The 16,891-nt window shown below is 36.8% G+C and overlaps 1 protein-coding gene across 7 annotated transcripts in view; it reads right to left on the reverse strand.

The window, feature by feature from the left end:
- Positions 1-16,891, reverse strand: part of FGF12 (fibroblast growth factor 12) — a 577,758-nt gene that overhangs the window by 22,870 nt on the left and 537,997 nt on the right. For all 7 annotated transcript variants that reach the window (XM_081537444.1, XM_081537439.1, XM_081537450.1 and 4 more), the window contains one exon: positions 385-583. In XM_081537444.1, coding sequence (XP_081393570.1) covers positions 385-583 — 199 coding nt within the window. The remainder of the gene's footprint in view (positions 1-384; positions 584-16,891) is intronic.

Genomic DNA, 16,891 nt, shown 5'->3' on the forward strand with positions numbered 1-16,891 from the left:
AAATGTAGCAATTAGGATACAAACATATTTCTAAAAGCCTCGCTAAAACTTTAAAGCACTATAATAGTATTATTGGTTTTTCAAGAGTATAGCCTGAGAAATTCAATCACTGAGTTTATTAAAGAAAGAAAGTAATTCCAAATGGTCACTGCTACTATTTTTCTACTTTCAAGAAATTCTAGCCTCTATATTCAAGCAGTTTTTCTCTAAGTGCCAAGTATTTGTAATAGATTTTTTTTTTGATAGGAAGTAGTACTACTGTATTTTCTGAATCTTTGTTCTGATCTGCTGCTTAAAAACGATCTCCCCTGAGTGAAAGGACAAAGAGCAGAACCGGCATCAACACATAGATCTGGGTCTAAAGAAAAGAAGCTCGTCTCATACCTTCAATAGGTTTTGGTACAAAATGTGATGAGGGCTTGGTTTTCTTCACTCTGTTCCCCTTCATAATCTGGCCTTCCTTATTGAGTCCCAAAAACCAAGCTCGGCCTGATTCTTGCTGACGGTACAGTGTGGAAGAATAGATCACATAGTAGTTTTCAAACACAGATTCCTTAAATTTGCATTCTGGAGTGAAAACATCCTGCAGAAAGATAAAAAAGAAGATACAATAGAGAGAAAGCTTTTAATAATATATCAGCAATGAGTCTGAAATATAGGCCCTCTGTTCAGAAAAAAAATGAGAAATAATTACATGTAATTTCTGTTAGCATTTGGTTATAAAGATTTATCATATAAAATCAAGCAACAAGATTTTCTTTCTAAACAACCTTTTTACTCCACAGAACACAATTGCTCAAGCTTGAATTATTCCTTGGGCTAAACTAATATCAATCAAGATTGTGCTCAAGTCCAAAATTAGACCTCAGTACAATGTTTATAAATTTAAGAGAATGGTTATTATGCATTTTTGTGGCCCTTAGCATGTAAAACGTAACACTGGAAATCAAAATATAACACAACCACAGCACATGCAGGCTTGAACAGATGATTTTCAGGGGAGAACCCTATATATTCATAAATCTGTTGAACAGCCAAAGCTTGTAACATAAAATCACTAGTATACTGGCTGTTTTCTTAATGTCAGTAACCTTCCGATTTCAGGTAAAGATACCCAGGAAAATATTACTATTACATTGTTTGATCTCTAGTGCACATAGAATGAGCAATTTAGTTCAAGAAGGAAACTTAGTAATCCTCTACCTCATCTCTATCACTTGATAAGTGACCATCAAAAGGTTATATGATTAATATGAAGTTAAACAACAACAAGATAACTGTATCCACGCCAGAACTCGTATTTATTGCTTCATAATCTCAAGTTCACCTTTTCTGCCTCTCAAGTTCACCTTTTCTACCTGAGTCTTGTTCAGGGACTTACAATGAGATTTTACAATCAATACAATAAAATCAAATTCTAACAAGCCAACTGAACAAAATGCATTTCATGGAAAGAAGAAATTTCTCCCCTTCAAAGAGAAACAGAAGAAAAGCAAATGTGACTGCATCTTCTTCAGTTGTAAACAAGTAAACAATCCTTCAAGCAAACAAGAACTCTACATGACAAACATATTCACAAGTCACTGTTATCTTCACTAAGCACTAGAGGAATCTCTTCCTTGTAACTCTTTCAATCAAAGACAGCAGTGATTTAATGCAGTTCCATATGGGGTTAAGTTAGGGGTTAAGTTACTGAGGAATATGTAGGACTAAAGCAGTTAAAACCATGTCCCTGGAGGTGATTCTTCCAGACTAATCCCACAGATTCATCTGCAGAGAGCTACAGTGATGCATCTATGTGGACAGATGAAGGTCTTTAGTGATGATGAAACCATTGAAAGGACTCTGTTCATTTTAATTGGTTCAAAAATTATAGGCCCAAAAAATGAGACTAAAAAATATGAGAAGGGAAATGGAAAGGTGGTTTTACACATTAAAATAACAATAATATTTCGATAAAAATTATTATATTGATAATAAAAATATGATGTCACAGAATACTCTCAGTTTTAAGTAAACTTGGTGGCTTAAGAATCAGAGAAACAATTGACTGTGTGGTGCCATTTCATATCTGCTAAGATGGCTGTATCAGAAAAGATGCATAATGAAAAGCATTGGTGAGGATTTAGAAGAACTACAATCCTCGTCCCTTGCTGGTAAAAATGTAAATAATGCAGCAGCTGTGGGAAATAGTTTCGTAGTTCCACACCAGGTTAAACATCCAGTTACCACGTGATCTAGTAATTCTACTTCTAGGTATGTACCTGTGAGAAACGAAGATATATGTCCGTATGTGAGCTTATACACAGATATTCATAGGAGCATTATTCATAATGTGGAAACAATTCAAACATCTATTAATGGATAAACAGATAAACAAATGTGATATAGCCATACAATGAAATATTATTTAGCCTTTAAAAAGGATGGGGTACTGATTCATGTGACAATACAGATGAATCTCAAAAACATTAAGCCAGACACAATAGGTCACATGTTGTGTGATCCAATGTGTATGAAACGTACAGAACAGACAAATACAGAGACAAAACATGGATTAGTGGCTGCCAAAAGCTGAGGAGATGGGTAAATGGGAAATGACAGCTTTCTTGGAGAGACAAAAAGTATCCTGGGATTAGACTGAACAACTTTGTGGAAAAGAATTGAAGAATATAGTGGAAAAACATGCATTTTAGGGTAGGTGAATTGTAAATAATTAAAAAAAAGAATAAAATAAAAAAAAGAAAGAATCAGAGCAATGAAGTGACTAGAGAAATTGAGGGGAGAATATGAAACTATAGTATATTCCTTGTCTGGCAACAGAAAACATCCTAAATTATAGTCCTGTGCTCTGGACAATGGGCTCTCTTATGACCCTGTCTCAATATTATTAGGACATAGTTTAACAATTGTCACGGAGAAGGCAATGGCACCCCACTCTAGTACTCTTGCCTGGAAAATCCCATGGACGGAGGAGCCTGGTAGGCTACAGTCCATGGGGTCGCTAAGAGTTGGTCATGACTGAGCGACTTCACTTTCACTTTTCCCGTTCGTGCACTGGAGAAGGAAGTGGCAACCCACTCCAGTATTCTTGCCTGGAGAATCAGGGATGGGGGAGCCTGGTGGGCTGCCATCTATGGGGTCGCACAGAGTCGGACACGACTGAAGCAACTCAGCTTAGCTAACAATTGTCAAATATGGGAATCAAAGTGATTCAAATTAAATTTATAAGATAAATTAAAAGCCCTGGCTTCCTTCTAGTACTAGGTTAAAAAGAGTTAGAAAAAGCTAAAATTTCAGTACAGATTTTACTAGCTCTATTTTTAAAAAACAAATCCAAATAATCCCAAAGCTTTTGTTCAATACAAATGAACGCTAGATGCTAAGGGACTCTTCAAAACTCAGTGACTAAGTTCTACATATAAGATCTCAGACCTTATAACAGGAATTAGGAGAAATATAGGGGGCAAGGAATTGTGTGTAAATACATCTTATCATACATGTAATACCTATTTAATTCATAGAAATATGAAAATTTGGAGATAGATAGAAAGCTGCTTGCTGCTGCTGCTCCTAAGTCGCTTCAGTCGTGTCCGACTCTGTGCGACCCCACAGACGGCAGCCCACCAGGCTCCCCCGTCCCTGGGATTCTCCAGACAAGAATACTGGAGTGGGTTGCCATTTCCTTCTCCGGTGCATGAAAGGGAAAACTGAAAGTGAAGTCACTCAGTCGTGTCCGACTCTTAGCGACCCCGTGGACTGTAGCCTACCAGGCTCCTCCGTCCATGGGATTTCCCAGGCAAGAGTACTGGAGTGGGGTGCCATTGCCTTCTCCAGAAAGCTGCTTAGTGATAGTTCAATTTGCTGCCTTTATTTAACAAAGTAATGGAAGCCCATGATAGTGAAATAATTGTTTTATGAGTTGTAGGATATTAGCAGCAGATCCAGACCCTGGGCTAGAACTTGGACCCTGGCTACCAGTTCAGTACTTTTCCCAGTGCCACACAATGCTTCCTTCCTATTTTGCCAAGCCTGCTTTAGGTACCAAGCTGTTGATTGGAGGCAAGCCATCATTAAACCCATGCTCACCTGGTATAGTAACTATGTTATCTTTCATACATACTTTTATTTAATAAATAGTAAACTCCAAGATTTCCATTTAGTTTCACAACTGTTTAAAGTCAGCTCCTAGAAAAGCAAAAGTCCAGAAAATTGGGCAGGGACTAAAATACTGGGGCATGAGCCAGTAATTACACCTGGGGTACAGATTGAGCCTTAAAATTCTGAGTTGGCAAATGGAGATCCCAGATAAAGCACTCCAGGTCATAATCACATGTAAAAAGTCAAGTGGAGTATCCCATTTAAAATTTTAAAGAGGCAATTCAGAGTCAAAATTCAGAAATGAGGCAGTGATAGTATCTGGCTGGTGGCAGGGCGGGGGAACATTTCAGGAGGAAAAAAAATGGCAAAAGCTTCATGCAGGCACTTCTGTGGGGGCAGAGCCAACCTCCTAGAAATGGGGAGGAAAGCCTTAAGACCACTGAGCCAACTTGGGCAGTCATTCTAAGTGCAACCTTTACAATATGTTCACAATTTTCATTTCACTATAAAGTTGGGCATCAAAGAATTTATTTTACATCCTTGTGATTACCACAATATTAGTGTAATGAGAAATCAAGAGTCTTATACTTGAAATAGGAAAATTGGGGTTTTGCTTCCAGACACATACATATTAGCTGTGGGACTTTAGGTAAGTGGTTAAACTTCTCTGAATTTCATATTTTCAATTGTAAGTTATTTTAAGGAAAATAAGATGATAGCTCTGAAAGCATGATGTAATGCACTTATAGAATTAAAAAAAAAAACTCGAATGCACTATTATTCTTAAATTTTTTTCTTATGGCAAGAAAAATAGAATCAATCATGTAACTAGACATTTAGTTCTGTGTTTTGTCATCTGTGTGTGTGTGCGCTTAATCGCTTATCTGACTCTTGAAAACCCCATGCACTGCAGCCCGCCAGCCTGCACTGTCCATGGAATTCTCCAGGCAAGAATGCTGGAGATGGTAGCCATTCTCTTCTCCAGGGGATTTTCCTGACTCAGAGATCAAATGCAGGTCTCCAGTATTGCAAGTGGATTCTTTAAGATCTGAGCCAACAGAGAAGCCCAAAAATATTGAAGTGGGTAAGTGTATCCCTTCTCCCACGCATCTTCTCAACCCAGAAATCGAACAGGGGTCTCCTGCATTGCAAGCAGATTCTTTACCATCCAAGTCACCTGGGAAGCCCTGTTTTTTTCATAGATGATTATATTTCTTCCAGCATCCAGGACCCTATACCATAAATTAAGCTTTATCCTACACAGATTGTTCCCACTATAACTAAAACAAATAACATGTACACGTATTTTTAAAAATCATTGAAAGCTTTTAACTTCAGCTTCAGTTTTCATTCCAATCCCAAAGAAAGGCAATGCCAAAGAATGTTCAAACTACTGCACAACTGCACTCATCTCACGTGCTAGCAAAGTAATACTCAAAAGTCTCCAGCTAAGCTTCAACAGTACATGAATCGTGAACTTCCAGATGTTCAAGATGGATTTAGAAAAGGCAGAGGAACCAGAGATCAAATTGCCAAAATCCACTGGATCATCGAAAAAGCAAGAGAGATCCAGAAAAACATCTACTTCTGCTTTATTGACTATGCCAAAGCCTTTGACTGTGTGGATCACAATAAACTTGAAAATTTTGAAAGAGATGGGAATACCAGACCACCTGACCTGCCTCTTGAGAAATCTATATGCAGGTCAGGAAGCAACAGTTAGAACCGGACATGGAAAAACAGACCGGTTCCAAATAGGAAGAGGAGTATGTCAAGACTGTATATTGTCACCCTGCTTATTTAACTTATATGCAGAGTACATCATGAGAAATGCTGGGCTGGAGGAAGCACAAGCTGGAATGAAGATTGCTGGGAGAAATATCAATAACCTCAGATATGCAGATGACACCATCCTTATGGCAGAAAGTGAAGAACTAAAGAGCCTTTTGATGAAAGTGAAAGAGGAGAGTGAAAAGTTGGCTTAAAGCTCAACATTCAGAAAACTAAGATCATGGCATCCATTCCCATCTCTTCATGGCAAATAGATGGGGAAACAGTAGAAACAGTGACAGACTTTCTTTTCTTGGGCTCCAAAATCACTGCAGATGATGACTGCAGCCATGAAATAAAAAGACGCTTACTCCTTGGAAGAAAAGTTATGACCAACCTAGATAGCATATTTAAAAGCAGAGACATTACTTTGCCAACAAAAGTCCGTCTAGTCAAGGCTATGGTTTTTCCAGTGGTCATGTATGGATGTGAGAGTTGGACGGTGAAGAAAGCTGAGCGCTGAAGAATTGATGCTTTTGAACTGTTATGTTGGAGAAGACTCTTGAGAGTCCCTTGGACTGCAAGGAGGTCCAACCAGTCCATCCTAAAGGAAATCAGTCCTGGGTGTTCACTGGAAGGACTGATGTTGAAGTTGAAACTCCAATATTTGGCCACCTGAGTGAAGAGCTGACTCATTTGAAAAGACCCTGATGTTGGGAAATATTGAGGGCAAGAAGAGAAGGGGACAACAGAGGATGAGATGGTTGGAAGGCATCACCGACTCAATGGACATGAGTTTGGGTCAGCTCCGGGAGTTGTTGATGGACACAGAGGCTTCGCGTGCTGCGGTTCATGGGGTCACAAAAAGTCGGACATGACTGAGTGACTGAACTGTACTGAAGTATATCCTATGATTGACAATTCTATTTCTGGATTTATACCCAAATGAAACCTGTCTAGCTATCTATTTATTAATCATTTAGTTTATCTATTAATATCTTTAACTATCCCCCAAAAGACATGTACAAGAATGGTCACAGTAGCACTATTCATAACAACCCCCAAGTGGAGACAACCCAAATGCCTGGGTATGTAACATATTCTGACAATAAGATACTACAGAGCAATGAGAATAAACAAGCTACAACTATAATAATATGGATGATTCTCACCAACATAATATGGAGAAAAATAAACCAAGCAATAAATACAGTTACATACTGTTTATTTCAATTATATAAAGCTCAGAAGCAGGTAAAATTAATGTATTGTAGAACTCAGGACAGCCATAACTTTGTTCACGGAGAGTAATTAGTGAGGTGCAGCAAGGGGAAGACTTTGGGGTGCTGGCCATGATGTGTTTCTTGGCAAATCAGTTCACCTCTTTGAACCTCAACTCCTTTATCAAAAAACTGAAGATACGTTTACTACAGACTCACGAGGCTATAAAGATCAAATTATATAACCTATGTATACAAGCTATTTGAAGACCCATACAATTACTTGAAATCATTTCTTTTATATAGAAGACTGACTTCATAACTTAAAACATAAAAGTTTCTACATTTCATGGTGATAATTGCTTAGAATACATTTTTTGAGAAGAAAAAAATGTCATGTGATTTAATCACAACCACTTTTCACTCCTTCTAGCTTTACTAAATGCACGTTAAAATGTATGCTTTCCAACTCAAGTAGGAATCCACTACTTGTATAATTCTGTATGATTAATATAATTAAATGGTACCACAATTATGACTCATCTTCATCTGGTTCTTTGTAGAGCCCCATTTCTCGCTCACTGCTCTAGCTCCAATAATCCATGGGATGAAAGGGCACTGAATTAATGAATATTCACTGCACTTCAGCCACTGGTATCCTTGTTGTTTCTCAAAAATAGCAAACACAAACCATCTCAAGTCCTACACAATTAATTTTCTTTGTTTTTAGAAACCGCTTCAATAACATATTAACTGGCTTGCTCCCTCATCTCCTTCAGGTCACTGCTCAAGTCTGACTATCTCAGAGACCTCCCCTGATTACCTTACATAATTTAGCACCTGCTCCAGTCACCTTCTAATTCTTTACCTTGTTTTTTCCTTCACAATCGAACATTACCAGGATAAGTTTTATGAAGGTAATTACTATGTTATATTTCCCTCAAATTCTTGACAGTCCTTGGAATTAAAAAAAAAAAAATCTACTCCAACCAAATAATATGACGAAAAGACATCCTGAGACCTGGATTTTTATTCCTGTATATCTCTAATTTGTGTTCACATTGGGATGATCATTTTCCTCCTTAGGCTCCTTGTTCCTCTAAATGCAAAATTGTTGTTTGTTGAACAGGCAACCTAAAATGTTTTTTTGACTTAAACCTTCTATAGCTTTATCATTCATATTAAACAGTCACATAATTTCTTGAAATTAAGCAATCAAGATAAAATTTTGTTATTTCAAAAACAATGTTTACTTACCAGAGAGAAATGGTAGTGATATACTGTTATTAAGAAAACAAAATGAAAAAGGAAAGGTAATATGAGAAAATAAACTTTGACATTATATAGGTAATTATGACTATTTAGTCTCCTTATGAAATGTAAAAATTAGGATTTTCCAAACATACACTAGATACAGGGAACTCGCTAGTTTTGATTTTTTTCCCTTCCAATTGTAAACCAAAATCTAAACTCTTCTATGTTCAAACACATCTTTCCTGTTCGCTGTAAACTTTGCTTATTGGGTTGTTTATAAAGAAGGAATCAAGTAATTGACAATTATTGCTACACAGTTTACATTCAACAATTTCAGAGACTCACAGTTCCTTTAGTCTTAAGCTTTGGATATTTGGCTGTGAAGCTTCTGGTTCGCTAATTTCATTAGTGACTTTTAGATGCACAGAGCCTGAAAATCTTTGGAATATTAATAGTTGCTTTGTTAACTGTGTTGTCAGACATAATGATATTAAATCAAGCAAGAGAACTATTGTTTCCTATCCTGACAAGAGGCAAAGAAAATGCTGAAATACATTATCTTAAATGAAGCATTTTTAAAAAACTGAATTGCTTTGACTAGAACAAGTCTAACTTTATAACTGAAAAAACTGCCGATATGGGAATCTTTATATACTTTTGAGATATATTTTTTACTGGAAAACTCCTGAGTTAATTTCTCTAAAACTAAAAGTTCTTTGTTAACACTTTCTTTGCAAAATCTTACAAGGAAACAGGGTAAATTTATATCATCATAAAATAATGAAAACTGTAGTGTATTGGAAACATAATTTTGGAGGCATATAGACACAAATATTCATCTCTCTGATTTTTAAACTTGGACAGGTTACTTAATTTCTGTAAAGTTCAGTTTTATCATCTGTAAGTTAACACTAATCATACCTTCACTGTAAGGTTATGATTATTAAACAAGAAAATGTAGGTATGCTTGGGACTTCCCTGCAGTCCAGTGGTTGAGACTTTACCTTCCAATACAGCGGATATAGGTTCGATCCCTGGTCTGGGGGCTCCCAGACCAAAAAACCAAAACACAAAACAGAAGCAATATCGTAACAAATTCAATGAAGAAAAAAGAATGGTCCACATCAACAAGAACAAAAAATCAAAAAGAAAAAAAAGACAACAACGTTATGCTAAACACAGTACTTGGTATATTACTTTCTTTGCTTTCTTATTACAATTTTCAGGTGATATTTGATATCACAAATGAGAATGGGTTCCCCTGAGCAGTAGGTTGAGAAAAGTCACTTTCCTTATGGAATCTTATTTGTGTGTCCTGAGTTTCTCCTCCTTATAAGAGGCTAATCAAGGTTATACCGCTTAAGGTTCAATTTGGTCATCTACTTACAGAGCACACAGATAAATGTGACCATTTCTCTTTTTCTAGTGGAGGATGTCTTTGACATTAATCTGAGATAAGTGATGTGATGATATTACTTTCTAATGAGGTGTGATACAACATAGCCATCATTTGACTTACCCTTTAGCCAGAAGCCTGCAAGTCTAGCGGTGGAATGAGCAGTGGTAATTAGGAGAAGACCAGCTATGGGGTCGCACAGAGTCGGACACAACTGAAGGACTTAGCAGAAACAGTAGCAGTGGATAAGGGAATATGAAAGTGAAAGTGACAGTCGCTCAGTCATGTCCGACTCTTTGCAACCCCATGGACTATACAGCCCATGGAATTCTCCAGGCCAGGATACTGGAGTGGGTAGCCTTTCCCTTCTCCAGGGGATCTTCCCGACCCAGGAATCGAACTGGGGTCTCCTGCATTGCAGGTGGATTCTTTACCAACTGAGATACCGGGAAGCCATAACGGAATATATCACGTTGCAATTCACTGTTATCAGCAGAATTATTTCCATAAGTCTGAATGTTCTTGAGACAGAAAGCATACATTGGGGGAACAATGGAATTCTCCAATTAAAAACATCATTAGTTCTTATGAAGTGACCATGTACACAGTATGTAACCAAATATCCCTTTATGATTGAGTCTGAAAATCAAGACAGAGGGTATATTGAAGACCCTCAACACATTTATGTAAGAGGTTCTGTGTCTCTGGTGCCTCAATCTCTGTCTTCCTTTCTGGGGATAAGGATGAAGGTAGGAATGTTGTTAAATTCCCCTATTTCAAGTTAAACAGTGTTACATCTTTTAGAAAGTCACTTTGAATACTCTAAAGGACCCCAGAAATATCAACGAAGCATAGAAATACATTTTTTAAAACATGAAATTTCCCAATTTAAAAAATTTAACCTGTCAACTTCAATGAAGTCACAATAATCAATATCAAACTTGATTTCCTTTTATAAATAATTATAAAACTGGACAAAGTAGATGGAACAGCAGTTTCCAAGCACTTGTCAACTAGAATTTCAGGGTTTTCTTTGAGAGAAGGAAAATGCATTGGGGTATGCACCATATTAACTCTGGCTTTATTATTTTTTCTTTTTAAAATTTATTTTATTGAAGTATAGCTGATTTACAACCCTGGCTTTCTTCAAGGGGCACTTTTCAACCTTGATATGGAAAGGTGAAGTTGAAGTATAGCCAGTTGGTTTTTTGAGCTATGGTATTAGAAACTGGAGTTTGGAACTACTAAGGGGACTTGAGTTTCTGCAGAAAGGTGCCAAAGAAAAGGAGACTGATGGCATTAAAGGTAGGAGTCTGTATGGGAATTTCCTGACGGTCCTGTGTTTATGGATAGACTGCATATGCTCAGAATGAGATTCCTCAAGCTAGCAGAGAATACCTACTGCAAGTTTGAGAACTGAATAAACATACCACAATTGGGCAGGGCTGGAATATGATGAACTTCTACACAAGCCAGAAAGGAGAGACTTCAATAAACACATTGGACATTTGTTGAAGACCTCAAAAGATCATATTACTCTAAATAAGGTTTTCCTCTAACCCCAGACTAAAGACAGAAGCAAAATAATCAAGACCTAAACACACATACACAGACACACACCCTGACAGGATCAAGAAAATCTATTATTTTTTAATCTAAATGTCAGGAAAAAAGCACACTCATACTATACAAATGTCAAGCACACAATAAAAATTATAAAACATGGATACAAGCAAGGCAATGTAATCCACAATTAAGCAATCAACAGAAAAGACCACAAGATGACCCTGATGTTAGAATTAATAGACAGGATTTTAAAATAGCTCCTATTAATATGCTACATGACTTAAGGAAAAAGGACATAATGGGTAAACAAAAAATATCAGTGAAAATTGGAAGTGATGATTAAAAGAAAGAAACAACCTTTCTAGAATTGAAAAGAACAATATTTAAGGGTAAAACCCTGGATGTATTTATTGACAGATTAGAAACTGGCAAATAAAAAGTATCAATGAACCTGAAGACAGAGTAAGTGAAATTATCCAGGCTAAAACAGACAGATAAATATTTAAATCCCCCCAAACATAAAACAGAACCAGTAACCACTGACAGTACCAAACTGTCTAGCTATGTTGAAGAAAAAGAAATAGAATTAAGTAGAAAAAAATGGTTAAAATTTATCAAATATGGTAAAAATAAAAATTTCTTCTGATCCACATCAAAGAAGTTTAGCAAACTCTGAGCAGGAGAAATAAACCAAAACTATGCTCCAAGCACATTATAACCAAACTTCTGAAAGATAAAAAAAAAGTTAAAATGAAACAAAGACGATACAAAGACAAATGAAACATAGCAAACAATGGCAGCTAGAGGACAATGGAGGGAAGTCATTAAAATGCTGAAATAAAAAACAAATTGAATCTATAATTCTATATCCAGTACAAATATCCTTCAAAGCTGGTAAGATAAAGTAAAAATATTTTCAAACAAACAAAATGAGTGAATTCATTTTTAGAGGACTTGCATTATAATGGGTTTGGGGTTGGGGAGATCCCCCAGAGAAGGGAACGGCTACCCATTCTAGTATTCTGGCCTGGACAATTCCATGGTCTGTATAGTCCATCAAGTTGCAAAGAGTCTGACATGACTGAGCAACATTCACTGTACTTTTGGACTTCCCTGGTAGCTCAGCTGGTAAAGAATCTCCCTGCAATGCAGGAGACCCTGATTCCTGGGTTGGGAAGACCCCCTGGAGAAGGAATAGGCTACCCATTCCAGTATTCTTGGGCTTCCCTGGTGGCTCAACTGTAAAGAATCCACCTGCGATGTGGGAGACTTGGGTAAGATCCCTGGTTTGGAAAGATTCGCTGGAGAAGGGAACCCACTCTAGTATTCTGGCCTGGAGAATTCCATTGACAGAGGAGCCTGGCAGGCTGCTGTCATTGAGATCACAGAGTCAGACATGACTGAGCAACTTTCACTCACTTACAGTATAATAAATGCTAAAAGATGCTATTTGGACTGAAAGGAAATTATACTGGATGGAAACTAGGTTACATAGGAAAGGATAAATATCACTGGCAATCATAAACATGTTGATAAATACAAAAGAACATACTTTTTCTTCTTTTAATATTTTAAAGCATAAATAACATTGCACTGAGAAGGCTATAACATAAAAACATATACACGAAACTGCAGAAAGAAGAGAGGTTTAATTTAAATATATTATTTTAAGGTTCTTATAGTGTATGTGAAGTGTTTAACATTAATTCTAAGTCAACTATCAAAAAGTAAGAATCACTGGTATACTTTCTACAGAAAGAACTACAAATAGAAAAGGGTAGAACTAAGAAGGCAACACAGGAATTAAAATGAGTCATAAAAAGCATTAATTAAACAAAAATAAATAAGAAGAAAAATGGAAAAATAAAAGTGAGTTGAGATAAATAGAAAACAAACAAGCAAGGTGGTAGTTTAAACCCAATCATAGTGACCACCACATTCATTGCAAAAAGAGCATCCACTCCAACTAGAAGGCAGAGCCTGGCTGTCTGATCAAAAATGCAAAACTCAACAATATATTATCTAGAAGTGACAACCATAAGTCTCATAGAGGTCGAGGGTAAAACTGTAAAGAACATATACCCAGGTCAACAGTAAGCACAGATGCATGCATGCTCAGTCACTCAGTTGTGTCCAACTTTTTGCGACCCCATGGACTGTAGACCACCAGGTTCCTCTGTCCATGGAATTTTCTAGTCAAGAATACTGAAGTGGGTTACCATTTCCTACTCCAGGAAATCTTCCTGACCCAGGAATTGAACTCAAGTCTCCTGTGTCAGATTCTTTACAACTGTGCCATCTGGGAAGCCCAAGCATAGATTTGGCTATAGTAGGATCAGACAAAACATGCTTCAAGACAAGGAGTACTACCAGAGGTAAAAAGGAACATTTCATAATAATCAAGGGTCAGGGCATCAGGATCCAGACATAATAACTCTACTTATATAGTTGTCCTTGGACAGTAAGGAGATCAAAACAGTCAATCCTAAAGGAAATCAACCTTAAATATTCACTGGAAGGACTGATGCTGAAGCTGAAGTTCCAATACTTTGGCCACCTGATGCAAAGAGCTGACTCATTAGAAAAGACCCTGATGCTGGGAAAGATTGAGGGCAGGAGCAGAAGGGGGTGACAGAGGATGAAATGGTTAGATGGCATCACAGACTCAATGGATTTGAGCAAAATCCAGGAGATAGTGAAAGACAAGGAAGCCTGGTAGGCTGCAGTTCATGAGGTCGCAAAGAGTCAAATCGTAAATAGTAATAATAATATCTCAAAATATATGAAGCAAAAAGCAAGAGAAGAAAAAGAGGTAACAAACAAATACACAAATATAGTTAAAGATTTTAATATTTCTCTCTCAACAACTGTTAGAAGACATACAGCAAAACTCAGTAAAGATAACAAAAAACTCTGAGGGCTATCAAATTACTTGACTTAATCAATATTGTAGAACACGATTCCAAACAACAGTGGAATGAATATTTTTTGAATGCATATAGAACATTCACTAAACAAATGTTGGCCCTTATGAAAAGACAGAAGACTAATACTTTACAGAGTATGATCACTGACAATAAAAAAATTTAATTAATAAAATTAAACATCTTAAAAATCCTTGAATGCTTGGAATTAGACTTATAAAGAATCCATGGGCCATGGAAGAAATCACAAAGGATACTAAAAATAGTTCTAACTATTCAGTTAGTTTTGTTATTGTTCAATAACAAAACACAAAATATTAAAATTAGTAGGATGTAGCCAAAAGTATGCTATTAGGAAATGAGAATAAATTCTCATATTTTAATGCACATACATACCCATTGACTCTCTTCTGGGAATATGACCTGTGATATAATAGCACATATTCAAAATGGAGTAAGTTCAAGACTGTATTCATGATAAAGATGTTTGTAACATCAAAATACTGAAAAATAGAAATGTCCTCCAATGGGGGATTGGTTAAATAAATCCTGGCATAGTGATACAATGTAATATTATATAGCTGCTAAAGACAATAAAGCAGTTAATTGAGGACTCCTTTAGAAAGATCTCCATGATGCACATACAGTTCGATAAAAGAAGAAATCTGTAAATGTGTATTTGTACATATCATCATTTGTATTAAATACACACACTTAAAATGAAAACACATATGAATTTGTACATTCTACCATTTGTGTTCAATATGCACATACACACAAATAGTTATTTGATTGTATTATGTTTAGAAAGTCTTTTGAAGTATATACTAGAAACTGATAATATGCTTGCCTCCTGGGAAGAGACTTGGGGTGGTTGGAGAAGACAGACTTACTTTCCTCTATGCTTGTGTTACTGCTTGAAACAACAAGTTAAATTAAGAAGGAAAAAAAAATTAGACACGTGAAACAAATGCACTAACAAAATGTGGCTCTCAGACCTCTAATCATGGTGCAGTTGTTTTCACTCTTTTACACAGGTGTCCTGTATTCTCAGCACCGCTAATTGAAGAGATTGTCTTTTCGCCACTGTATATTCTTGCCTCTTTTGCCATAGATTAATTGACCACTAGGGCATGGGCTTGGAATGAGATGGTTAGATAGCATCAATGACTCAACAGATATGCTGCTGCTGCTGCTGCTAAGTCGCTTCAGTCGTGTCCGACTCTGTGCGACCCCATAGACGGCAGCCCACCAGGCTCCACCATCCCTGGGATTCTCCAGGCAAGAACACTGGAGTGGGTTGCCATTTCCTTCTCCAATGCATGAGAGTGAAAAGTGAGAGTGAAGTCGCTCAGTCGTGTCCGACTCTTAGCGACCCCGTGGACTGCAGCCTACCAGGCTCCTCCGTCCATGGGATTTTCCAGGCAAGAGTACTGGAGTGGGGTGCCATTGCCTTCTCCGCAACAGATATGAGTCTGAGCAAACTCCAGGAGATAGTGAAGGACAGGGAAGCCTGGCATACTACAGTCCATGGGGTTGCAAAGAGTCAGACACAACCTAATGACTGAAAACAACAATAAGGGCATGGGCTTATTTCTGAGCTCTCTATCTTGTTTCATTGATCTATATGTCTGTTTTTGTGCTAGTACCATACTGTTGTGATCACTGTAGCTTTGTACAAAATCTGAAGTCGGGGAGCCTGATTCTCCCAGCTGTGTTCTTCCTTCTCAAGATAATTTTGGCTATTTCAGGTCTTTTGTGTTTCCATACAAATTTTAAAGTTATTTGTTCTGATTCTGTGAAAAGTGGCATTGGTATTTTAATAGAGATTGTACTGACTCTGTAGATTGCCTTGAGTAGTATGTTCATTTTAACAACATTGAATCTTCCAATTCAAGAACACAGTATATCTTTCCATCTGTTTGTGCCATCTTCAATTTCTTTCATCAGTGTCTTATAGTTTCTGGAGTATGTTCTCTAACACCACGTGCAAAAATAAAATCAAAATGGATTAAAGACCTAAATCTAAGGCTAGATACTATAAAACTTGTAGAAAAACATAGGCAGGACACTCTTTGACAAACACTGCAGCGATATTTTTTGGATTTGTATCCTAAAGCAAAATAAATAAAAACAAAAGTAAAGAAATGCAGCATAATTAAACTTAAAAGCTTTAGCACAGCAAAGGAAAAAATCAACAAAATGAAAAGACAACCTACTGAATGGGCAAAAATTTTTGCAAATTATATGACCAACAATGGATTAATATCAAATGTATATAAACAGCTCATGCAACTCAACATCAAAAAAAAAGAAAACAAACAACCCAACTGAAAAATAGGCAGAACTAAATAGACATGTTTCCAAAGAGGAAAGGCAGATGGTCAACAGGCACATGAAAAGGTGCTTAACATCACTAATTATCAGGGAAATGCAAATCAAACCACACCAAGAAATCACTTCATGCCTGTCAGAATGACCAACATCAAAAACAAACAAACAAACAAACAAACAGGTAGCAAATGTTGGTTAGGATGTGTAGAAAAGGAAACTCTTGTAAACTATTGATGAGAATGTAAATTGCTGCAGCCACTGTGAAAAACAGTATGGCAGTTTCTCAAAAAAATAAAACTAGAACTACAATATGACCTAGCAATTAC

This window comes from Giraffa tippelskirchi, chromosome 2 (assembly GCF_054371585.1).
Source record: "Giraffa tippelskirchi isolate mGirTip1 chromosome 2, T2T-mGirTip1v1.2.pri, whole genome shotgun sequence".
Taxonomy (NCBI): domain Eukaryota; kingdom Metazoa; phylum Chordata; class Mammalia; order Artiodactyla; family Giraffidae; genus Giraffa; species Giraffa tippelskirchi.